Source organism: Pieris brassicae, chromosome 8, assembly GCF_905147105.1.
Source record: "Pieris brassicae chromosome 8, ilPieBrab1.1, whole genome shotgun sequence".
Classification (NCBI taxonomy): domain Eukaryota; kingdom Metazoa; phylum Arthropoda; class Insecta; order Lepidoptera; family Pieridae; genus Pieris; species Pieris brassicae.
Window position 1 is genome coordinate 6,832,480 of NC_059672.1, and position 26,081 is coordinate 6,858,560.

The window sequence follows — 26,081 nt, forward strand, 5'->3', positions numbered from 1 at the left end:
TGAAGAAAAATGTCTCAAACACAATATAAATCTCGTCGAATCTTATTTTTATTTGTAATTGCTGCAATATTAAGTTTTATGTACCACACTTCATATACAATTAACTACATCATCACGAACGAAAATGGCGGAAATTTCAAAATTAAAAATGATTCACATATAAATGAGTAAGTCTTTAACTTAATTCTGAGGTCCTTTACTTGAAGAAGAATGTATGAAGAATGTCCTACTATTTTAAATCAGGTCAAAATTAACACTAAAGGTTTCCATACTTTAAAATAAAATAATATATACTTGGTTTCACAATAAATTATTTATTGTAAAAATCGACCAAAAAAATTACGAACAAAGCCTGAGGGCCTCCACTCTTTTGTTGCCCGAAGGTCTACAGACCTTAAATCGGGCTTTGATTGTTTCTTAGGTATGTTAAAAATGTTCCTACCTATAAACACATACTATAAGCTATTCAATGTTTCAGTTTCGTGTTTCTTGGTAATAAATAGACATGACAAAACATTTTATCCTAATTTACGTTTATGAAAAAGCGTGTGGATGATTGTATGTAGTTAATTAATGCGTAATGAACAAATCAACGCTGTTCGTCAACTTGGAAAGAAAACGGTTTTTATGATAGCCTAACTGAATTAATGAATTTATATAAGGATAATATTTTTACGTTAGTAATGCGTGCCTATTTTTATATAGCTGCTTGTGCTGCTTTTTAATAATTTATCAACCTGAATGTACCACTTTCTTTGCAAATAAACAATTTATCATTAATAAATAAAATAAAAATAGGTATTATACCAATTGGAAACGTAAATTACACCGTACGTAAATTACGTAGGTTTAGAACTACAGCCCTTAGGTCTTGACTTTAGATAATTATTATTATATATTTATATTTTATAGTAATATGACACTGACTATACATAGTTAATATATCCGCGAGGACGTCAACTTAATAACCAATATGTTGTTCACACACAACAAATTTAGAATTGTGGGCACTACGAAAGTATATTAAAAGCAGGGGCTTAGTCAAGATGCCTTAAGTATACACTTAAGGCTTTCGACTTTCTACATACTGTAGAAAGTCGAAAAGTAATTTTATATTTGCAAAAAGTCGATTTCAGAAAAGGCATTCGTCGTCAATTCACGTACAATTTTCCTTCAGAAAGAGAGAGAGAGAGAAAATTCTAACATAGAAGATACATAGAAAAAGATATTGTTAGGCTTGGGGTTCAAACATAAGTACATATGTCAAGTTTTATGTCTGCACGAGATCCACGAAACCCTGATTTAAAATATTTCAGGACAGAAGACTCTCAGCTGGTACCAATAAATATAGACTGGAATACTCAAGTTTTACAAAATACTGTTATCTGTGGTAAAAATATTACCAGTGGAAATTCCAAAAACGTAACTAATAGAGAAATTAAAGACGGGCTTTTAGATTATTTTCAAAATTATGAAAACGAAAAGAATGAATTGTGTCCAAGGATTCCGCCTCATCTTGGTAATAATTTAATTTTTTTGTAATTAATACACCAGAAGCCAGTAGGTACGCTTTCTAATAACAGGAAAAGGTAAATTAATCCGGCGTAAAGTTTTAATTCTGTTTAGGTATTAAAAAGTTACTCCGGATTTGTTATAAAATATTTTAAAAGTATTTTTATTTTGCTTAATCGTCTGAGAAATAATGAATTTGTTGAAAGACGTCTATTTATCCTTAAATGGATATTATATTTTAAAAGCTCCCACGCCTAGTGTTGAGTATTTTAAAATATATTTTCAATCTCTTTCTTTCTAATCTTTATTTGTGTTCGATTTCAGACAAAACTAATATTAATATAGTTTTATATCGTCAAAATCATGTTATTATAAATAATCGCCTAGACTTTTTTAAACGTAATAGACAAAGCCGTTACGGTCCCAAAATGTTTTTCATTTTAACTTAATCTATACGCTGGCTCTTTTTAATAAAATCCATTTTCAGGACCTGTGCCGGGTGATAAATCAATTATTGGATTGTATGGTATTGAAAATATGCATATTGATATTGTAGTGGGCGGTATACACTCACCCTCTGCGTGCATTGCGAGACAAAACGCCGCGATAATTGTACCACTGCATGAGACTAATAAGTATTGTTATAGAATTAATTAACACTCTGTGGAATTTCACTGTCTCTTTTATAGATATTTTCTTAGTACATATATCTATTGCTACAACTTGCTTGCCAATTGGCTAAGGACAATAGGGGCGAATCTATTTGCGAAGTCTCCTATCTGTCAAAAGATCACCCATAAGATTATTTTGACACATGGCATAAATAGTTCACCATTTAAAATGTATCTGAATGTATGAACCGCCTGTCTAATTATTGAAACATAAAATTGATACCGATTTAAAATTATAACATATTACAACCTTTGACAAAAACATATTTATATAGTTTTACTTTCGTTCTATACATTTGCCTTTTTGAAAGTTAAAATACATACTATTGGCCTAAATCGTTATTAGTTTAATTGAGTGAAGTTTAACCGCTGGCAAGCTTTCTTAATTTCAATTCGAGAAAATAAGTTTTTATGGCTCGCTGTTAAAACTAACTTCTAGCTAGAAAAATATGATGACACTTATAAAATACCTATCTAATTCGAAAAAATTATAAGTTTTGGAACTAAAACACTTATATCCGATGTAGTAGAATCTAATTAAGTATCAAGACCTTTATTTACAATTATCTTTCACAGGCATATGCGAAAATATTTGATAAGTTTTCTATATTACATGCATCCATTTTTGATGAAACAACAACTTGCCTACCAGATATTTGTTATCAGCAAATGTTAGTCAAATCATATATTTAAATATTACAACATCCTGCACTGTAAATTTTAAAAACGATTTCCAATTCTAGACTCTGTGTATAACGAATTTTGGGGAGGGGGGGTCTTCTTGTAAAACGTTATTGTTAATATTATTTTTGACTTTCCAGTACTTTACATCACATAATGGTAAGTTTAAGGTATAAAGAGTCACTGGGTGTTCACGAAACGTTTTACTATAGGGTACAGAAAATGTTACGGCGCGTTTCATGCCCCCCCCCCCATGATTCAAGAATCTTCAACAATACGTAATACTTGTTGCTCCCTCTCACTCCGCACTTCGAGTCCCTTTGAAAATAATAAAACGAGACACAATATTATGATACGTGACTATTTTGGCTAAATATTTTCATTTTTCTAGTAAATTCAACGACTCCATACAAGCGTGGTCAACTGTACAACATTGGTTTTGAAGTGGCTCAAACGAAGCGAGCAGAGGGTTGGATGTGCTTCATATTCCATGACCCTCACTTGGTTCCTGAAGATACGAGGAACCTGTACCGTTGTGGAAGCCGTCCTAAGAGACTCGTGGCAGATACACGTATGCCTCCAAGGTCGGATAAAATAATAAACTCAACTAGCGGTTACTATAATGTTTATAAAATCCGCAGGTTTAGTTGTCATCTGTTGGAATAAAAATAGTTTGAGATTTAAGTAGGTTTTAGATTAAATAATTATAATTAATAAGAATCAATTTTTGGGAAGGAAACCTTTACTAGGATTATTATTTTCATTAGATTTGGTGGTGCCATTTCTATTCAGCCGGAAAAATTTACCAAAGCTAACGGATTTTCAAATCTTGCTTGGAATGATGATGATGATTACAAAGATATGTATCGAAGGTAAATTGATTTATTAATAATGTCATTCCTTTGGGAAAGAAGGCTAATTTGTGACTAGAAATCGATCACATTTCAGATTGATCGTAGCCAACATATCATTAGAATCGAATAAGGCGCCAATAGGAAAATATTCTTCCTTACCGTATCTAAAGCAAACAAATAACATGACGTGAGTATCGTTTTTGTTTAAATTTACAACACCAATACTCAGATTAGCAGCTTCCTTAGGTTCGCCTTTTTCTTATTTTCAGTGTAAGAAGAAAGCAAACAACACCAAGTCTTAAAAAAATAAACGAAGGACTAAACAACATTAAATTAACGATAATGTCCATAGAGTATCACCAACTTTATACATTGGTAACAATTGTTGAATAAACAATATGTGAAAATAATTGTTTTACTTAGAAATATTATTAAAGCACATAAAAGAACACATAAAAAGGAATTAAATTACTTGAGTGACTAAATTTCAGAACGTAACTTTTTCATTATTGTACTGACTTTGACTATCACTAGTCACTAAACTCTACTGTCGAATAACAAATGTCATAGAATTGAGATTGACAATTTGTCATGGTTAAATTATTTTTGTGGGTGAATTGTTGAATAAATAAATTTTCAATCTTTATTTAGAAAATTTGGAATTACTTCTGAACAAATAATTGGTTATTCTCTCTCCATGCTGCGCCATATAATACTTGTAAAATGGCATTTTTAGAGGTACATTTATTATTTTTATATTAAATAGCAACCAGTTTGTTTCTATGAAATATAATTAGCTGTTCCTTCTTGGTACTATTTTCATTGTAAAAATAATAATAAGATTAATATTCGGCATTATTTGCCTTAAGACTCACTTAATTATATAAATGATTTTGCAATTTTTGCAAGTACAATGTTTTGTTTTGTTACTCCCATAATATACTGCTCCTACACATAATATGCTACTTTATTAAGAATATTAATTATATGATTTTAAATTAATTACAGTGGCGCCGATTTACCTTTTTTGATGTCCATAATAATATAGATAATGGAAAAATTGCTGAGTGCCTACAGGTATGTAAATAACAGTTTTATTTTTAAGAGAATTACAGTTTAATGTAGTTACATGAAGCCATACTACTTTGCGCACATTAATAATTTATTGTATTAGACACACTTAAAAAATACAGTTATCTATGTGGTATGTAATCACGTAAATGCAACTTCAACTCTATTAATAGTGCAGCAGATACCATAGAAGCTGCCTAAGCAAGACTTGTATGTATGTTGCGTAGCAATCAAAGCCATTACTGCCTTTTTGAATACTCAGCACTAAAGGGTTGGCTTTCATAGCAGAATTAAAACTAATTATTTCTCAAGCAAACCATAAATGTTCTTGGTAAGCTTAAATCATATAATTTTATATTATATTTTCAGGACACTCATGTTACAGTAGCTACTAGTGGAAATAATCATGTCATACTCTGTGACTTGACAGGCTGGGCCCACCTAATCTCCCGTTCATGGGAGATCACATCATTCAAAGCATATGAACTCATAATAACACATGCGCATCAATTGCCACATGCTACTCTGTTGGTAACAATAGGGGTAAATATTTTATTATTATAATAAATAACTATGTCCAAAATATTTAAGGAAATCTATATATTAAAATTCTACAAAAACTTTATTAAAACTGCCAATATGTCTATTGGCATATCTATTGTTCCATAAGATGACATTTCATTATTTATTTTTGCTGATATTGCTTTGTAATTAAAATTTATGCAGGAGGATGAAACCGGTGTAACTCCATTAATTAAAGTCTGGGATTGGTCAAGGGTTGACCGGCATGGGAACCCCAAATGTGTGAGGACATCAAGGGCTGTGCCCTCACATATGTTTCCCACTCCAGCCACAGCATTAGCCGTACATGATAATAAGGTATTATAGCTGATAATTCTTAAATTATCTTACTTAATAGGTATTACTTTAAATGACTCAAATCCAAACATCAAAAAACAAAATTTCCCTTTTAAAAGCAGCGGCAAGATTTCCAAAAAACTAAATGCATAGTAGTGTCTTTTGTTAACATAGCTTTTACACATTTAAAGAAAACACTTGTTTACCGGATAGAAGCTATGTATAATTATATACTTATAATTTCTTTACATAATTTTATTTTTTTATAATAATACATAGCTTCAATCCGGTAAACAAGTGTTTTCTTTAAACTAAACGCATTTAAGAAATGAATTGACACCTATAGCTTCGTTTTCATGTTTTTGATAAAACACCAAATTACCAAAAACATGTGTTTTCCAGAATCTTCTAGCTGTAGGATTTCAAGATGGCTCTGTATCACTGTTTCGTGGAGATATAGCAAGACAACGTGGTAAAATGAAAACATTGTCAGACACCGGTACAAGCCCCATCACAGGACTTGCTTTCAAGTAAATATACCTTCTTCTATTCTCAAATAACAAATGTTATTGTTACGAAGGTTTCCTTTAGAATTTTAATAGCAAGATTATAGTATGTAAGCAGAAAATGGTTTGTTTTTATAGAAAAGGGGGCGATCGCTGGGCTCTCCTGATGTTAAGTCATACCGCCACCCATGGACACTCAATGGAGAAAGCTCGCCAGTGCGTTGCCGGCCTTTATACTTTAAACATACAGTGACAGAAATTTTAACCTAAACACATTTATTTCTCTTATTAAAATCATTAATTTTCTCTTACAGGGACACTGATAAATTGTTCATAGTATCCCGCAATTGCATTATGGTGTCCTATGTGAATAGTGAAAAATGTGTGGTCCTTGACTCTATGGGAGCAGTGGCTGGCTGCAGTGTATTGGCTGATAGGCATAGACTCACTGTTGCTACAAGTGAGGTCAGTAATTTATATAGAGCTGAATAGTGAGTTCGCTCCGTGGAGCCTGCTAAGTGCCCAGGAGTCTTCTGTGCGTTGGAAATAAGTTAGGCTGGCTTAGTTAGACTGGACTTAACACACAACAACAGACTTAGTGAGTCTAAGTGCGGAATCTGAGTCCACAAACCAATAACCAGTCTGTTTGAATGTGATAATCACTAGAACTATCCTTTTATGGCCTTAAGGAATTGTGTGGGATATTGATGAATTAATCCAGTGGTCCAGTCGTTTTTAAGTTTTTTTTATTACAAATATTATTAGGGATTTTCTGACCATACTACTTTAAAAATTTGATAATTATTTAAATGATCCTAATCCTTGGGATTGATTTGCTCCAGTTCAAACAATTTGTATGACTCAAAACTTAGCAATTAAAAAGAAAGTTTCCAGTTCTTGTTGCCCGCTCTATGCCCTTGACTTGTGATCTAGTAAATGTAAATTTAGAATCAATTTTCATAGGTATATTTGATTACGTATATTAATAAAGTTATTATGAGTTTCAATGGTCAGAATAAAAAAGCTAGTCTGCTCCAGACCTTTCTTTACTGACTACTCGAAGAGAGAGATTAAGAATTTTTAACAGATAATATTTGTATTATGTTTGAAATACATTTATATGACAGAATCAAACCACGTAGCTAGACTATAAAGATTATTTTATAAGACTATATATATATATATCGTACTAATTTTGAATTAATAACTTGTAGGCAATATACTGCTATACTACCGAAGGTCGTGGTCCCTGCTACGCTTTAGAAGGCGAAAAGCTCCGCCTTAACTGGTTCCGTAGTTACCTCGTGATCACCACAAGCGAAACCTCCACGAAGCCGTCCGGCTCGTCCACCACGCCCAAGTCCCATCACGTCACAATTCTAGACATACAAAACAAATTCATCGTCTTCTCGAAGACATTCGAGGAAATCGATGCAGTTTTGACAGAATGGGGATCATTCTACATTCTAACGAAGAAAAAGGAAATGATATATTTGGATGAGAAGGATCTACAGTCGAAGTTGTCTTTGCTATTCAAAAAGAATCTATATGATGTTGCGATAAGGATCGCTAGTAGCCAGCATTATGATGCGGAGGGCCTGACGGAGATATATAAGCAATATGGGGATCATTTGTATAGCAAGGTATTTAGAGTTGGGCTTCAATTTTATTAAGTTTTTAAGGGCATGCCCTAACCTAATAAAGCCTTAATAACGGTTGAAAACAATTTTGAGAATTAATGACCTAGATGCACCAAAAGTGTATTTTTAATGCAATATTTTTCATATATATTTTGAACAAAATTTCAGGGAGACCTTAAAGGCGCAATATATCAGTACGTAAAAACGATTGGTTGGCTCGAGACGTCTTATGTTATACGGAAATATTTGGAGCCGAGACACTTGGAGCCGCTCATACAATATTTAGAAGAATTACATAAAAAGGTAAACATTCTTTGAAAGAATTCGCTTGATTGTCATTGGTTAATAGGTTTAGTTCCCTATTCGTCATAGTGTAAATGTCGCAGCCAACTAGCTTAATTAGTTATTTAATTAAGGGCCTATATGGTCGCACAACTCCAAAAAAGTACATTGTTTCTTTCCATTTTTTGTCATCGTTTCTTGAAGTATAGCAAATGGAAAAAATATATGGTGGAGTTGAGTTTATGTATCCATTTTGAAAGATCGATACACGATTTTAATAACTTCGCTCGATAGAAAAAAATCCAATTGTTGACACTTTGAATTCATTCTATGACGAAAATGTATATAGAGCATGATTTTAAAATTTACACGATATAGTTTATCACAAGCCAAGAAAGTCTAATCCATTTTAGAAAAAAAATTTGATAAAATTACATCTATTTAAAGTTTTACATAACTAATTGTTATTACGGGCCGGCGCGCCTCAGCGCTCCAGCTCTCCATTGCGTACCGCAGTCCACCCCGAGACACTGACACAGCAATGCGATACAGCCTTAACAACCTAGCTTTTTAACTAAGCGGCGCGTTTAACTAAAGGCCTGAAAGATATTTAGCCGTAGAGTTTGTTACAACATTTAATAAACTGGCTGGCTAATGCTTAGGTCATTCGTACGATAGACTCATTATTTGGCATAAATAAAAAAGTATATTGTTGTATATTGAAATATTTCTTTAAAAATTAAATTGCTTGAGTCAGTCACACCTAAATTCACATTATTATTGTCTCTTTCATTGTACTTGTTGTTTTTCATGAAACTTTTAAAAACACCATCAAAAGTTGTGGTTTGCCGTCGCCATATTGACAGTTAGAAGTTTCGATTCGAGTTTGAGAGAGGCAGAAAGTAGAATTAAACATAAATTAACGTTGCTTTTACACATTGAAAGAAAACAATTTTTAACCGGATTAAAGCTATTTGTATTATTGCATGCTGTAAAGCACGCGAAACGTCTAAATTTTTTTTTATTTAAAATTACGTACATAATTATAAGTTTATAATAATACAAATAGCTTTAATCAGGTTAAAAAGTTGTTTTCTTTCAATTAACGGTCAACAGGCTAGGCAAGTAATAAAACGTCATCGATTCAAGTCATGCCTAGCTGTTTAATCAACTGGCTGAACATCTTACAAGCCGTTGCTTAAACGGCTAATTTAGCTAGTTAGCAGCAACATAAATGAAATTTGAGAGAATGAGACGAAATATTACTTTAAATGAGTGTGTGAAATATGGGTTAATATCTTGTACACGGTTTCTAAGTTAGATGCGCAGATGTTTCAGGTCCTCTGATACTAAATGGAGTGAATTTTCTCCCGTTAGAAAATATGTCAAAATTATTTAATTTATTACATTTTAATTGGTAGACATCTTTCTTCCAGTAGGTACACGTAATTTACACACATCTTGCGTTTGACTAGAGTTGGAAAATAACACGAAAAGTTAATGAATTAAAGACAAATTACAAAATTCAATTCTATGTCTCTTTCAAAGAAATTATTCGTAAAAAAAGTCATTTATATTTATATAATTTAACGCCATGCCATATTCATTCATAACAGACGACAGTCAAAAACGACAACGCCGCGCATTGTCAATTGTCAACACGTCCGTTTTATATGTATACCTACGACTGGGACGTAAATATTATCGCTAAGTTCCCTTGTATCGAAATGATAATAAATTAACATTAATAGGATACGATTGTTTATTTTATAGATTTTCATAAGTATCGTATGAATATTTAAATAAATCTCAACTATATATGTACATATACTGTATATATACTATATACTACCAATGTGTATCGTGTAGCCTATCAACTATGGCCCGCGCGGCGTATTTTGCCTACTATAACGAAGGGTTCGTTCGTAACAAAAGAGTAACACATAACATTTATTTACACTTCGTTACCATAATATACGAAATTATATATATAAATGTGTGCGTGTACTAGTGTACACACGTAAGATGTGAAACTTCTTTATGACCTTATTTTTCAAAAAATTATCTACTAAATGCAACTTTACAGAAATTAGTTAAATTAAATTACATAAAGTTTAACAAAAGACTTTTATTATCATAGACATTAATACGAATAATATAACTATTTCATTTTACCATATTACTACTAAGATTATTACAGAATTTTATTAATAGTAATAGATTTATTACTAGTATTGTTAACGTTATTATATATATTTGTTATTAATGGCTTCAAATCTCTTTGAATCAACTGGGGTAGGGACACGACAAAAGATGGCACGTAACGGAAAAAACATGACGGCAATTTTTTTTTCAACGCTAATAAAGAAGTTTCACTTCAAAAAACTAAAAAAATCGTTACATAAGTTACTAGGCAACGGCGGACTTACAATATATTGTTTATGAGACAAAACGGCTTTACAAATTTAAATCAAGTTTTGCAAATTGTTTAAGGTCATTGAACCTTTCTAATTGATAAGGGAAACGAAATAACCTAATACCGATTGTATATTAACAAATATTTACGCGTACGTCTATTACGTTTTGTGTTAACTTCTTACTGAAGCAGTGATCGTAATCCCAAATCCCAGAGGCTTTGTTATCTCTGTATTTTAATAAATTCAAGAAATGCATTAAAGAAAGGCTGTGTAAAAAGGCTTACTACAAAGTTAACGATTATCTAGTTGATAAAAGGGCCTGGGACTAGTGCTAGACAGGCTACTTCTAATTAATTTGCGATATTTGTTTAAAAATAAGTTGGTGTTGGTGATTTGCTATTTTAAAAGACCGAGACCGTACCGAGAGTTTTTTACTCCGGCTTTTTGTCTCGGCCTACATCCTCTGTCTTCTTTGCCGATGAGTAGGGATGTCTCCTTATTTCAATTTAATGACGGGGAATAAGTGATACTTGTATCTTATGTTCCATAATAAACATATTTTATTTTTTAATATTTATTTTGTATTCATTGTATTACATTCATAAATTACGAACATTTTAATGTCAACAATAATGTGTAATGTAAACATATGAATTTGGCGTTTTGTATGGGAGGAACAAAAAGTCGAATATTTTTAAATATAATATATTTAATTAATCAAAGTATGAACCATTGTTTTCTATACACTTTTGCCATCTCATAGGTAGTTCATTGATCCCTTTACTAAAAAAACCAGTCCAAAAGTTGTCCAAATTTCGAAAAAAATGGTAATCTGTTGGAGCAAGGTCCGGGGAGTACGGAGGATGTCTTAGACATTCCAATTGAATCTCTTCTAATTTGGTAGCCGTCTGTTGTGCAGTGTGTGGTCTAGCGTTGTCGTGAAGTAGCAGTGGCGTGGAGCGATTGACCAGCCTAGGTTGTTTAGCTGCTAGCTTTTCCATCATGGTTTGCAATTGCTGACAATAGACATCAGCCGTAATAGTCTGGCCAGATTTGAGAAAACTGCTATGAACAATACCGGCACTAGTCCACCAAACGCTCACAAGTAACTTTTTTGGGGTTAATTTTCGCTTGGGGCAGGATTTGGCTGGCTGGCCAGGATCCAACCATTGCGTTGAGCGCTTCCGATTATCGTAAAGAATCCATTTTTTTATCACAGGTAATGATTCGGTTTAAAATAACTTTATTATTGTGCGGTTCAGTAATGTAACGCAGCAGTCGACGCGCGTTTGCCGGTTTGCTTCAGTCAATTCGTGAGGTACCCACCTTTCAAGCTTTTTAATCTTCCCAATTTGCTTCAAGTGAATTAAAACAGTTTTATCACTAACACCGCAGCCTGCAGCTAACTCGGACGTGGTTTGCGATGGATCCGCTTCCACAATAGCCTTCAACACTTCATTATCAACTTGGGTCTCAGGCCGTCCACTGGGCTTGTTCTGCAGGTCGAAATTTTCAGAATGAAAACGTTGAAACCAAAAACGAACTGTGTTTTTTTTGCAACATGACCGCCATACACATCATTCATGCTTCGAGTTGTTTCCGCAGCACTAGTGCACGGCGGAACTAGTACTCGTAAATAATGCGATACTTTAAGTTTTCCATTTTGTAAAATGAGAGACGCAAACGGAAAAAAACAGATGAATTACGATCATCGAAGCACAAATACATGAGTAAATAGCTGTAAAATTTTGAATTAGAAATTCCTAACCAAAGAGGAGGTATTTGAGGTCAAAGTAGCCAGTACGAAATACGCCAATTTCATATGTAAGGACCTAATATTAACAAATAATTAACAATACCTAGTTATTAGTGTACAAATCACTTTTAGGGTTTTGCCACAGAAGACCATACTACTCTGTTACTGACATGTTACGTCAAAATAGATCAACACGACCAACAAGGGAAGTTAAAACTCTTCATCAACTCTAAGGACAAGGCCATAGACTTTGACGTGGATGTAGCTATAAAGGTATGTTATGTATTAAATAATAAACAAATAATATCAATATAATGTTTAAGAATGCTTTTTTAAAGAATTGTTGTTTACGAAATTTATAAAAAGCATCGCAATCTTTGTCGTTAAATTCTAAAATTATTCTTAATCCCTTTGAACATTTCCTAGTTAATCCTGCAATAATTAACAACAATTAAAAATCAAATAAATCGGCTTTTTTAGTTATTATATAATCTTCTGTGTGTGTTTGTCATTACACGATTTTTTATCAATTTTTTTGTGTATTCAAGAACAGGTCATAAAGTAATAACCTGATAGTATTGATGATATATACAAAAATCTAACTAATATCTTTAACAATTCTAGAAATTAAATACTAATCATTGTGTGTGTGTGATAATTTCTACTCAAAAAATATGCAAACGTTATAGGTAGTACGTCAAGTAAGCATAGACGATGCCCTCTCATTAGCAGCGAATCATAACAGACACGATTGGTATCTCAAAATGATGATTGAAGACAAAAAAGAATTTAAACAAGCACTCGACTATATAGCGGAGTTAGAATTCGACGATGCCGACTGCTATATGAAGAAATACGGCCATAAATTGATACAACATGAGCCGGAAGAGAGTACGGAGTTGTTAAAACGTAAGTATTATATAATATATATATGCCAGAGATTACGTAATAAACGAACACGATGGCATTGTCGTTTTATTAGAATGGCAACACCACGCAATGCCATTCGTTTTATTAGAATGGTAACACCACGCAATCTTACAGGTTGTAAGTTGTCAATTTGTCAGTAGTGCGTAGAATCGATCGTTGAGTTCAGACTGCAGTAGCTCTCTGATCGGCGCCTGCGCCGGACCACCAATTTTGCAATAATTAATCGCGTTGAACCTGTAAAATTTATGTGCACCGTCATGTATTTTGAATGGATAGATTGTAATTTATACTGTAGATAATTTATCATACCTAGGTATCAGCCATAAGTTCTGTTAGAAATGAAAATGCATTTTTTATGGATTAATGTACTATTATTAAAATGTACATATTTATAAAGTCTCAGCAAACAATGGCCACCTTTGGCGACGAATTTATAGATTCACGCACTGTTTCCAAGGGAAATTTCGCCACTGCTCTAAAGATTTTTTAAGAGACTAATGTCGTCGTGTCGTTTAGAGCAGGCTATGTCCTCTAAAACTGACCATAATTTGAAGTCTAAACGGTTGATGATATATGGCTATTGGTTATTGGTCAGGCACTTCGCTTGTGTACAGAGACGCTACGTATTAACGATTGTATTCCAATATACTAAATTAGAGTATTGAAGAGAAGTTTATTGTATACTGCACAGTAAGAATTAATCAAAGTCGGTCGGTCAAAGATTAAATGTACTTAAAAGGTAAAAATAAAGGGAAAACTGAGTAAATAAAAATGTATTGCTTTCACAATCATAATTTATTAATATGTATTTAAAGTGATTTATAGACAAAATGAAGTATGCGACTTGAGTTCGGATTCAAATGCCAGCTAGGTTCTAAAAGTATAAAACGGACTTGTGATTTGTTTGTATTCACCTCGTGGATCACCTCTGTACATCTCGTAAAATATCTATACGTCGAGAGTTATGTAATTGAGTGCGCTTGTGTATTCTAATATCTATTAAGTAAAATTCGCTGACTAGAACTCCTGTTGCGGCTTTATTGATTTAAACAAAAAAAAATTAAACTTAAATAGAACTAGGTCCAACCGTATTTTTATTATTTAAAAAAAAGTTTTATAATCTAGAAATGCACTATTAACACATTTCCATATCTTTTCCAGTAATGTGTACAGACTACAAACCACGTAGTAAACCATTAGTTGACGAATCGTCGCTTGTTGGTAGATATAGGGAACCCGATCGATCTACACCTGACGACTTTATTCACATGTTCCTTAGTAACTCAGAGAAACTGATCATCTTCTTGGAACACATGATATCAACAGATGTCAAATGCTCTACCCTTGTTTTTGATGCCCTGATTGAACATTATATTCATGTATGGTGAGTATTCTGGATCGAAGGACCAATATTTTAGAGATAATAGTAATAATAAGTCCGTATTATCTTTGACTTAATGTATTTATTAGTTTAGATTTAGAATATAAAAATATTAATAATAGTGACATCATAACAAAAATAAAGCTCAAAGCTATGATGGGTTTGGTTCAAAGATGTCTGAATAACGTGTAAAAAGATGCAGAAATATGTCCGTATGTATATGTATTAGATTTTAATGTGGCAACAACTTAAACGCAAGATAAGCTCAACATAGCTTCCAACTTTTTAAAGAAAACATCTAAAACTAATTTTCTTAAGAAAATCCTAAGATCTAGCTAATCATATTGCAGGGCAAAATCACCCAACAGTGAAAAAGTTTTATATGAACAGAAAATACTGAGTGTGCTCAAGGAACCAGAGTCGAACTATGATAAAGACCACACCCTGATCATCTGTCAAATGTTGGGATTCAAAGCTGGCATATTGCATCTGTATGAAGAGAAGAAATTGTAAGTTATAATTAATCTCCCAAACGTTTAGTTTAATTTTACCTTATATTATTCTATTGTTACTTAGTTTAATCCGATAGTTTCATAAAAAATCCGGCAACGCACTCGCGAACCCTCTGGCATTGAGAGTGTCCATGGGCTTGTATCACTTACCATCAGGTGAGCCTTCTGCCCGTTTGCCTCCTGTTCTATATTCAAAAAACTCATCTTGCAACATACAGCGTTGATTTTATAAAAATATTACTTAATTTAACATTTATAATTATGTTTATTATTTATGTTTATTAATTAGATTCGTCAATAACAATAAAAATTAAAAAAAGAAACACTTTAAAGCTCTATCAGCAGTCGTTAAGAAAACAACACGCAAGAAAAGAGCGTATCAATTCTTAAAAAGGCCAGCAACGCTCTCGCGAGCACTGGCATTGACAGTATCTATTTTACGTCTTATCACCAGATGAGTGTGTTCCGGCCTACTGTGTAATTGTATTAGCACATAACGGTTTCCCCTTGCCTTGACCGTTTAAATATTTTTGGAATAATTTCCCAAATCCCCAATAGATGGCGTGCTCAAGTGTCCCTGCACATGCGCAGTGGTGAAGCCGATTTCGCGCTGGCGGTATGTCGAAGACGTGGCGCGGTTTGTCCTCGTCTGTGGTTGGACGTTCTATGGACGCCGCCCCCGCCTCGATGTTTGCCTGATTTATTGCATGTTGTTGGTGAGGAATTTACTTACATATTTCCTTTACAGTAACAACTAAAAAAATAAATTATAAAAGAAAACACTTTTTTACCGGATTGAAGGTATGTATACTTAAAATTATTTTTCATAATTTAATTTTTTTCCGACGTTTCGCGTGCTTTACAGCGTGTGTGGTCACGGTGACTGCAGACAAAAGGTGTTGAATGTTAAAAAGTATCAGAGATGTAGAGAAAGTTGTATTATGTGTATTTATTTCCCCGGAGTTGATATCGACTCCAGTCACCGTGACCACGCACGCTGTAAAGCACGCGAAACGTCGGAAAAAAATTAAATTATGTAAAATAATTATAATACATATTTTCATTCCGGTAAAAAAGTGTTTTCAATGTGTAAAAGCTATATTAACAAAAGACAATACTAAATATAGTCTGTTTGCAATATACAATGTTTCGTTGCAGCGACTGAAAAGCTGATGTCACCAATACTAGTGGTAGACTGCTTAGCGAGCACGCCTACGTACACGCTCGGGGACGTTCGAAAGTACGTTTACTGTTATATACTAATGTTTTTGTAAACAATAACTCATACATATAACCATTTCCAATTTCATCACTAAATCAACTACCAGATTGTTTTTAGATTTTAACTGCTTTGGGCCGCAAATGAGATTTTCTTGAAAAAAAAGTCCTATGATATTTTTCCTCTCGTAACCATCATAAACAATTAGTAAGGTTATAATATTCAGTGAACCCTGGTTAATTGAGATCTCAAGGGACTAAGAATGATGTGACAATTATTGAAGATTTCCATTAATCCAGTTTTCCAATTAAGCAGGTTTAAAATTATAGTTGTCGCATTTACAGAGGCCTACATGGGTCGAAATGTAAAGTTATTCCATTTATATTATTTATCCAGTTTTTTTGGTGTTACGAATTCAATTAAAAAAAAACTAAAACGAATTCCCTTGTTTTTCCTTAATCAAAACTTGCGATAGTGGCAAAAAAGTGCGAAATACACACAAATATTTGTAAAGAAACGTGTCAAAACTTGTCCAAATCTGTCTCACTTACAGACGGAATTGAGCTACGGACGGAATTCTAGAGGTGAATATCGAAAAACTCTTAGAATTCAAATCTCAATTAACTAGGTTCGAGTTCTTTGGATCAATACCTATAAAGCAGCTGAGTTTCATCATCGGACGTCGAGGCAGAATACGAAATTCCACCCGTATCATCTCGACGTCCGACGTTCCACGATTGAGCGTTTTTCAAGGCAATTTTTACCGCGCACCACCGCTATGTGGAACCAGCTGCCGTATTTTCGAACCAATTCGACTTAGGGTTCTTCAAGAAAAGAGCGTACCAATTCTTAAAAGGCCGGCAACGCTCTCGTGAGCCCTCGGGCATTAGTCTCCATGGACGGCGGTATCACTTAACATCAGATGAGCCTCCTGAACGTTCTATGAAAAAAATCAAAGGTCCCAGTAATGCAATGGAAAAGTCCTTGCAACTCTAAATGATAGAGAATTCTCACTTTTACAGTTCACTTTCACTGTACGTTATTAATTTTAAATGTTGCGTACGAATAAAGTCTCAACCGTCTAGCATTTCACTATTTTAATGGACTTCTGTTGTGTCTCATATGCAGGCATTTTGGCTTATTTCATGATCGACTCGAGAATCCTAAATATAATTATTACATATGTTTATTTTATATAATGGATTAAAAATTTATCAAATACATAGCTTATCAGAAGCGAATTCTTTTAGATACCTAATGGACGTTCTCAAATCGGAAGATGAAGTTATAACCCGCGAGCAAGAGTTGGCCACGAAATATAAGAAAGAGATTGAGAATATGAAAGCTCATATACAGGTGAGTTGAAAGGGACTTATTTTAAAACAGGTTTTTAATAATCCAATGGAACAAAAGTAGTTCTACAAAATGCTATGTTTATCTATGGTCCTCAGAGTACAGCACCCTGACAAATAAGAATGCACCAATAAAGTTTTCTTTCTATGTGCGTACTTAACAATCGCTCGTAGGATGAAGGAAAACGAGAAGACCTACTTAGAACTAGAAAAACAAATGAACACAAAACAGATACACAAATACAAAACACTGAGGCATAGCTAGACCTCAAATGGATGTCGCGACAGTCTTTTATTTTTATAAAACGGATAAATAAATATTAAATTCCTTCGTGCAGTCGAACAATTTAAACCACCTTTTCTAGAAACGCATAGTTAACTGTACATGATTCGTATGAATCATGAATTATGATCTCATGCGAAAATGCAAGCCTATGAATGCAAACTTAAAATATCGAATGGATTTTGTTTACACAAAAATATTATTGTTGCAGAAATCTTAAATTCAAAATTCAAGGCGAGGGGTAGCTTTATATATAGGTATCTGTTAAGTAAAAAAGTAAATAAATTAACATTTAAATCAAACGTCAAACTAGAAGTGACTAGAAACTCCACGTCACACTTCTTTAGAATAAAACGTAACTTTACGATTCACTGTTGTTATCTACAGGTGATCCAGCATGAACCAGTGACATTCCAGTCTTCCAGATGTGCAGCCTGCAATCGACCTCTAGAACTGCCCACTGTACATTTCCTCTGCCAACATTCCTATCACCAAGAGTGAGTTATGATTCATTTAGAAAAAATATATTTTTAAAATTCAATCATTTCAATTCACTATAATTCTCTTTTGTCTCTTTCTGTTTAATTGCGTATACGCTGTGGCGAAAAGAGATGAGTAGGCAGTTTAGTTAATTACCTGACAATTGATAAAATATTCTTGTAATATACATAAATTTAATTCCAATTAAAGTGTTAGAAACAAAGCCTCAATATTTCTATATATATTAGGTCCTTACATATGAAATTGGCGTTTTGTATGGGAGGAACAAAAAGTCGAATATTTTTAAATATAATATATTTAGAGACATTGTTTTCTATGCACTTTTGCCATCTCATAGGTAGTTCATTGATCCCTTTACTAAAAAAACCAGGCGGACGGGAATCCATTTTTCATCACAGGTAATGATTCGGTTTAAAATACCTTCATTATTGTGCCGGTTCAGTAATGCAACGCAGCAGTCGACGCGCGTTTGCCAGTTTGCTTCAGTCAATTCGTGAGGTACCCACCTTTCAAGCTTTTTAATCTTCCCAATTTGCTTCAAGTGAATTAAAACAGTTTTATCACTAACACCGCAGCCTGCAGCTAACTCGGACGTGGTTTGCGATGGATCCGCTTCCACAATAGCCTTCAATACTTCATTATCAACTTGGGTCTCAGGCCGTCCACGGGGCTTGTTCTGCAGGTCGAAATTTCCGTTCCGTTCGTTTTTAAAGTGGCCAGTACGAAATACGCCAATTTCATATGTAAGGACCTAATATATTAATTTTGTCGACAGGCCATTTGTTAATATTATTTTCGACTTTCCAGTACTTAACACCACATAATGGTTTAAGTTTTAGTCACTGGGGGTGGTCACGAAACGTTTTACTATTGGATAAAGAAAACGTTACGGTGCGTTTCAGGGTTGGGGGGGCTCAAGAATCTCCAAAAATTGCACGACGTAATACTTGAACGCCTCGCTAGGGCAAAAACTACCAAACAAATTTGTGTACGTTTACACTTATTAACTAGCCTAACATAACTAGAATAGAAGTCATAGAAACTCTTTAGAATTATTTTGTATAATGTTATATTTAAGTATATTATTCTGAACTGAGGCTCCACGTTATGTTAAGCGTCAAATAATTGTTAGATTTATATCACTTGCTGTGTATTTATAACACTTATAAAAGTTGCATTGTATAATTTTAAAACTAAGAACTTTCGTCTGACAAACTACAGGAACAAGCAACGACTGAGGTATCAAACAGCAACTTCTTCCTTGTAGCTTTAGCACTGTATCATTTTTTGAACGACACCAACGAAGGTTGTACTATGAAAGTTCTACTATACAAGGCCTTCAATTTAACAATTGTTTGCAGTTGCTTCCAAACGTATAGCGAAACGGAAAGGGAGTGTCCTGCCTGTGCGGCGCCTTCCCGAAGACCGGAGGCTTTACCCCACGCGGCCGAAGCCCTACATTCGAGATTGCAGCAGCAACACGATCCGTATGTATTATTTGTATGGTGTATAGATTATTTAATATTCGAATTCTGACGAAAAATATTGTTGCAAATTAAAGTTAAAAATGTCAATACTTGCTTTTACACAAATGCATTGTTTCGTGCTAAAATTATCAGTCTATATATGTTAGTAGCCATCGCATTATTGATATTCGCAAAATCTTGGGTTATATATAGTTATAGCAATTGGCTTGCTTTAAGTCTGGTCCCCGTCATGGCCATGGGGCAGACATTTTAGTCATAATGAATCTTCTGTCGCACTAACCCTTCTACTAGTAGCCTTCCGTATACACGCCGTAAAGTTTTAGGTCTAAGACATGCCGAGTTACATAGAGAATTCATAGACGCAAGACAAATTGCGTTCGATTGTGATTGGTCAAACGTACGTAAAATGACGTATGTAAACGTGTATAAATGAGCATAAATTAGTTTCGTCTCTCGTTTAGGGATCTAAGGAGTTAAGAAGCCTATTTTTTAAATATAGCAGTACTGCTATATAAAAAAAATTATCAATTTTATATATTTTATTATTATTCATTTACCACCACTATTAAATAATTAATAAATTGCGCCTGGTGAAAAACGCAATAAATACAACTTAAAGAACTTTCTTCTTCCCCTTATAGTTGGCGATCGTGGCTAGTCTAATTTTGAATGCCGCGCTTCTAAACAATGACTTGTTGCTTTGGCCAAACAATTGTCTAAGATTTTTCAACCAAGACCTGCGTCTGCGGCCAGGTCTCTATCTGCCAATTTGGCTTATATGATTATTATTTTCCTGTGCTTCGATTTTTTAGGAATACAATATTTATGCGGTACATGCTTAGGTGGCGTATATTTAACCTAGAATTAATCAAAAGATTCTTGATGAAACCGATTACTATTACCATAATGTGTTCACAGTGTGAACCACTGTTGTTCCAGATTGAAAAACTTCCTTTAATAAATTTCTAAAAAAAAATATCTCGCCATGAATCCGGTAATTATATATTATATTACTTTATCTCTACGTCTTTACATATATAGATCATACAGGAGACTAAGATTTTAAACAAAATCGTATTTTCAGCAATCTTTGAAAATTTATCTCGCGACGTTGCCTCATTTAAGACGAATATTTTTTAGACATGCACTTACAGCTCAGATTGTGCGAACACACAATACAATTTTTTCGGAAAAATATAGCTCCATTAATGCTCTTATAACTATTCCGAAAAGTATTATAAATTACAACGATTTTACATAATATGTAGGTTAAATAGGACTAAATATTTTGCACTAGACAACTTGCTACCATAGAATTGTGTGGTCACCACATTTTTAATAACAATTATTTTCGAAAGCAATAACAATGCTGTATAATATGCTGTATAATAACAATGCAAAACAATCGAACATTAAAAATAAAGTACATATTAATTCAATGTAAAATTAACTATATCCATGGCATCATACTTGTAAACTGTGAGACAGATAGATATACAATTTTTTTAACAAAAACTCAAATTATGATTTTATTGCTAAACAATTTAGGTTAATTTTATTTCTTATCGTCATTCGTGTTATCTTTATTATGAAAACAATGATCGTATATTACTAATAGATTAAATTTGGTTAATATCTTATCATTGACATTTTAATTATATTTTTAAATGACAATTAAAAACAATATTAAAATAATTTTTGCCGTAATTGAAATGGCAACCCTCATTTCTTAAAATTATTCTCAATGATAGAATACATTAATTATGATGGCAACTCGATCAATATTTACCTAACGAAATTAATTAGAACGGATAGGAAATTATACGCACAGGTGGCCACGGTCGTACGTCAATGTCATAGTTGTACTTGCGCGGACGCAGTGTTATCAAAATATTTACAATTATTGATAACACATTGTAGGAGACATGTTGCCACCGTTCTCTTGCTGTTTTAAAAATACATCCGAGGACGGGTATGTGAGGTTGTATACATTATATAAATTGTTTTAATATATGTTTTGGAATTCTGTGTCGTGACCTTCGGACTTATATTTTAAAAAAATGTTACGTGTATTGTAATTGCTTGCGTGTCATACTTTTAATTGTGAAAATTATGGGTTTCTATTCCCCGTTTTACTGCTTGTTTTGTTTACTCTCTAGGGACGTTTTTCCATCTCCATATTTACCATACAATACAATAAAATCATAAACTCACTTGTGTTACGCATCTCGCGGGATACGTCCCGGCTACTTCGGTAATATAATTTACAATTTTCATGGGCGAGCCCAATTGATCGCAAGACCTGTTCTATCTTCTTGTTTCCCGCCTTTACGTATTTAATAATTTACTCGCAGAACCTTCCAGACATTGTCTGTGTTCTGTTACATGTCCTGTAGGCCTTTTCGGTCTACCCCATTTTACTGTTGTGGTTTTCATCATCAGGTTTAATTTATGTAATGCGTCAACTATTAAAGTTTTGATTTAACCCGGAAGTAATCAGGCAAATCGGTTGTTTATTGAAATGTAAATATGCAAATAATTCATAAAAAAACTAAAATTTCATATTAAAGGATTTGTGTAAGAGACTTGATAATTTTATATATTATCTATTTATGTTTCTAAGCAAATATATTAGACAAAAGTATTGCTCAATATTATGATGTTCATACTCTTTTTACTATAGCTAAATCTTATCAGCTCTAAACATACTAATAAATAATTTATTAACCACTTAATAGACAATTCTCATTATAAACACAAAACCAGCAAATTAGTTACATTATTGAACTGGTTTGGTCCATGATGTTATTAAAATGTTTTGTGTCGAAAGACTTTAACGAGTAAACCAGTTCTTTTTTAATTTTTAAATCTGTAACAGTATTTTTCTTTGTAAAATAAAATGTAGTTACAGTACGTAATGTCTATTTTAAAGTTTATATAATGAATTTAAATAATATTAAACAATCGTTAGCCTTTTATAAGCCTCTTCTCTTAATAGTTAACTTTTCGTAAGTTATGTATGTGTGTATGTTATGTATGGGGTAACTAACCCTATTTCGAGGCGTAGGCCTCCTCTAATAAAGCCCAATTTCCCTTAATTAAGCCACTCGAAGTCAGTTCGTATACAAGCGAATTGGAGGCGAAAGCGAAGATTTACAGCATGGCCAGAACTCTAATCTGTGGCACCAGGCCCCATTAAGAAATGCGTTGCGACTGCTTTATCCGAAACTATCGGTATTTCAGTGCGAATAACACGCCTTATTTACTAATTATTGACTAATTTATATTTTTGCCATTTTCGCCTACTTATTTATTAATGAATACTACTACTTATTTATTAGATTGTAGGTTATTAATAGTATACTAGTTAACTAAAAATATTATAATCTTTATCTGAGGTAATAGTTATAATCAGTCTTATTAAGTTTTCTTACTAAATAAATTAATTGTATCGTTAGAAATATGAGGTCAAATAATAGGTCACTAATTATAATATAATTTTAAAAACAAATGGCACCAATAGTTTTATCTCCCAACCTACTTCTTATAAAACTTCTAAAATTTAGTCTGGATTCCGCTGGATCGCGGGATCCCACTTTGCTTGATTGCAATCTATATGTCCAAGGCATTATGTTTTACACTAGTACTCGACTTTCGACGGAGTGAAGGCGAAACCCAAATCCTTCCACTTACTCAATTACACACAATTTTTTCCAATTATGCCCTGCTATCCCATTTCTTCCATCTTTCCAAGTTTCCGTATCCTGTGTTATGATAATGTAGGTAACACAAGTATTGTAGCTTTTAGCTGTTTATTAAATTATTAGTAGAAAGGCCTCCCCTATTCAATACGTTTTATTGATAAAAATAAACCTTAGAGACGAGCCTGCCGGATTTTAGAGATATTCATCATTATTTATTTATTTTAACGGTCCCAAAGTGAGCCTAAAATAAAAGATCTATTTTTTATTAAAATATTTCGTATAACATTCTGTTGGGTTCGGCATGTTTGCGACGTGTTTACTGTTGTCAATTTTCAGTGTACCCAGAGAAACTGAAAATTTTCTTTTAAATAATCTTTATTTAGTTTACGTTCACAAAAGTTAACTGCCGGAAACGCACTTGCGAACCTTCTGGCAATTTGAGTGTCCATGGGCGGCCAAAATACACATATATATGTTATTTATTTAGTCTGAAGTGGGCTTTTCTGGTTTTAGATTTGCAGTGGTCTCAGAATACTTCGGTAGAGGTCTATTCAATAAGGTGACTGTTGTGACTGAGGCACCCACGCCCAGTCCGCCACAGTCCAGTTCAGTCTCTGAGGCTGCGACACTCTCCTATGGACCAGGTGCTGAGGCTAAACTGAGACTACAGGAGGGGCAAAGCAAGCAAAGTAAGTGTTTTAATCATAAGTTCGGTTGTAACCTTTAGGAAGCCTTAATATTGAGTATGAAGAGTGTTGAAATCTATTAAAAGTAATTTAGTAGTGTCAATTTATCGGTTATTGTCAAAATTTGCAAGTTACTTTTATAGACGAGTAATTATCTATGGCTGACACATTAATTTATTTTTTAATCCACGAATAATCTTTGTAAAGTAACGATCACCCAAAGGGTGGAACCAGTCCTTCAATTATTTCGGAAAAACTCCGAATTAATCAAACTTATTCCTTCTAAAACGTACTGATTTCTAAAGGCCGGCAACGCACTTGCGAGCTGTCTGGTGAGTCTATGAGGGTCATGTCGTAGTAAACATCCCTCCATGCAAAATAGTACTGAAATTTTGGTATTTCTAAAATAAATAGAATTTTATATAACTGAATTCAAACATTAATGGTATGTCTGTCCACAAAATATTAATATTCGAATTGATGATTACATATTACATAAATATTACAGTTTTCGTCTCCAACACGGCAAAGCAAATACCCCCTAAAGGCTCATCAATCGTTCCAGTACCGGAAGGTCGTATGCGCGTCCTCGAACAGCAGAAATACAGTTCGAGCCTCGAAGCACATTTAACCCGCTTGGAACCGGTACACGTTCAGAAAGATAGAGAATCACCAATCTCTAGCGCAATTTCCAACGGCAACCCTTTTGAGGAATATGACGAAACTAAAAATCCATTTTCAGAAGAAAGCGATCCAACAAATCCATTTGAGAATGATGATTATGATAAAAATTTAAACCCTTTTGCGTCGTGAAAAAGGAATTTCCAGAAATTAGCTGCTTCAGAACATAAAAACACGGTCCAATTGCAAGTTCACTAACTCTTTTCATAAGCATAAGACACAATTTGACAAAAAGAGACTTTAAAAGAGTGCAATGAGATTGTTTTTATACGGTCCGTGCGTCCGTCTCAACGACGGGCGTTGACCAAAGGTCACATGACCACGGTTAGCTAATCACCATACAATATTCAATTTTATTTATGTTTAATAAACTGCCTTAAGAACTGTTATTAGTGTTATTAGTGTTTATTAACCTTTAAAAAATTTGTCAACATCTTTTACAAATACATTTCAAATTTTTATTACAGCTGTTTTACGTTCATAATATCCGTACAATAATAAGTGTATTCTCACTGTTTGGCGCATGCCTGAGAATAACTTGTTTACAACGATCAAAAATGTATAGAAAATTATATTTTTTATTATTATTTTAAATATAAGTTATCAATCTAACTGACATATTTATTGTTACGGTGAGATCTCAACTGTATTGAGTTATTGTTCCAGTAAGTTATTTTATACTAGTTTTAAGTAATTGGTACTCTTGTGATACTGTAATAAATGATATTTAACGATTTAAAACATGTTTCTTATTACTATTATATAGGGAAGTTTTAGTAAATCAAATGAGTGCTAACGGATTAAGCCCCCAATCGCAATGCAAATCAAATACGCTTTGAGTTCAAACCATCGAAGGACAACAAGAATACAATACGCGATCACTCACCAGTAAAAGTGGACGCAACTATTAAAGCTAGTTATATGTATGTGTCAAGTCTGTATAATCTTGCAAGTTTCCAATTTTTATCGTGTCATAAGTGATGTCGTTAGTGTACTCTTTGTCTAACCTAATAGTCAACAGGAACTCTCTTCAATAGAATCTCTCTATAACTTGCAAGTTTAACAATTGTTTATCGTGTCATAAGTGATGTCGTTAG

At 33.3% G+C, this 26,081-nt stretch overlaps 1 protein-coding gene across 2 annotated transcripts; it reads left to right on the top strand.

The window, feature by feature from the left end:
* LOC123713128 (vacuolar protein sorting-associated protein 11 homolog) lies at nt 1-25,686 on the top strand. 2 transcript variants are annotated; one of them, XM_045666644.1, is made up of 26 exons: nt 1-167; nt 1,317-1,519; nt 2,000-2,147; nt 2,760-2,854; nt 3,256-3,448; nt 3,632-3,736; nt 3,813-3,905; nt 3,988-4,093; nt 4,727-4,795; nt 5,159-5,332; nt 5,516-5,668; nt 6,050-6,177; nt 6,468-6,618; nt 7,368-7,796; nt 7,962-8,096; nt 12,381-12,521; nt 12,938-13,157; nt 14,340-14,562; nt 14,910-15,068; nt 15,630-15,787; nt 16,230-16,311; nt 17,541-17,646; nt 18,313-18,422; nt 19,788-19,913; nt 24,131-24,306; nt 24,812-25,686. In XM_045666644.1, exons 1-26 carry the CDS (start codon nt 10-12, stop codon nt 25,114-25,116), a joined length of 4,146 nt encoding a protein of 1,381 aa, XP_045522600.1. In that variant the 5' UTR covers nt 1-9; the 3' UTR covers nt 25,117-25,686. The 2 variants fall into 2 exon arrangements, with proteins under 2 accessions (XP_045522600.1, XP_045522601.1); XM_045666645.1 differs by lacking the exons at nt 1-167; nt 1,317-1,519; nt 2,000-2,147; ... (3 more) ...; nt 3,813-3,905; nt 3,988-4,093 and adding an exon at nt 4,317-4,456.
* Nucleotides 25,687-26,081: the final 395 nt, after the last annotated feature.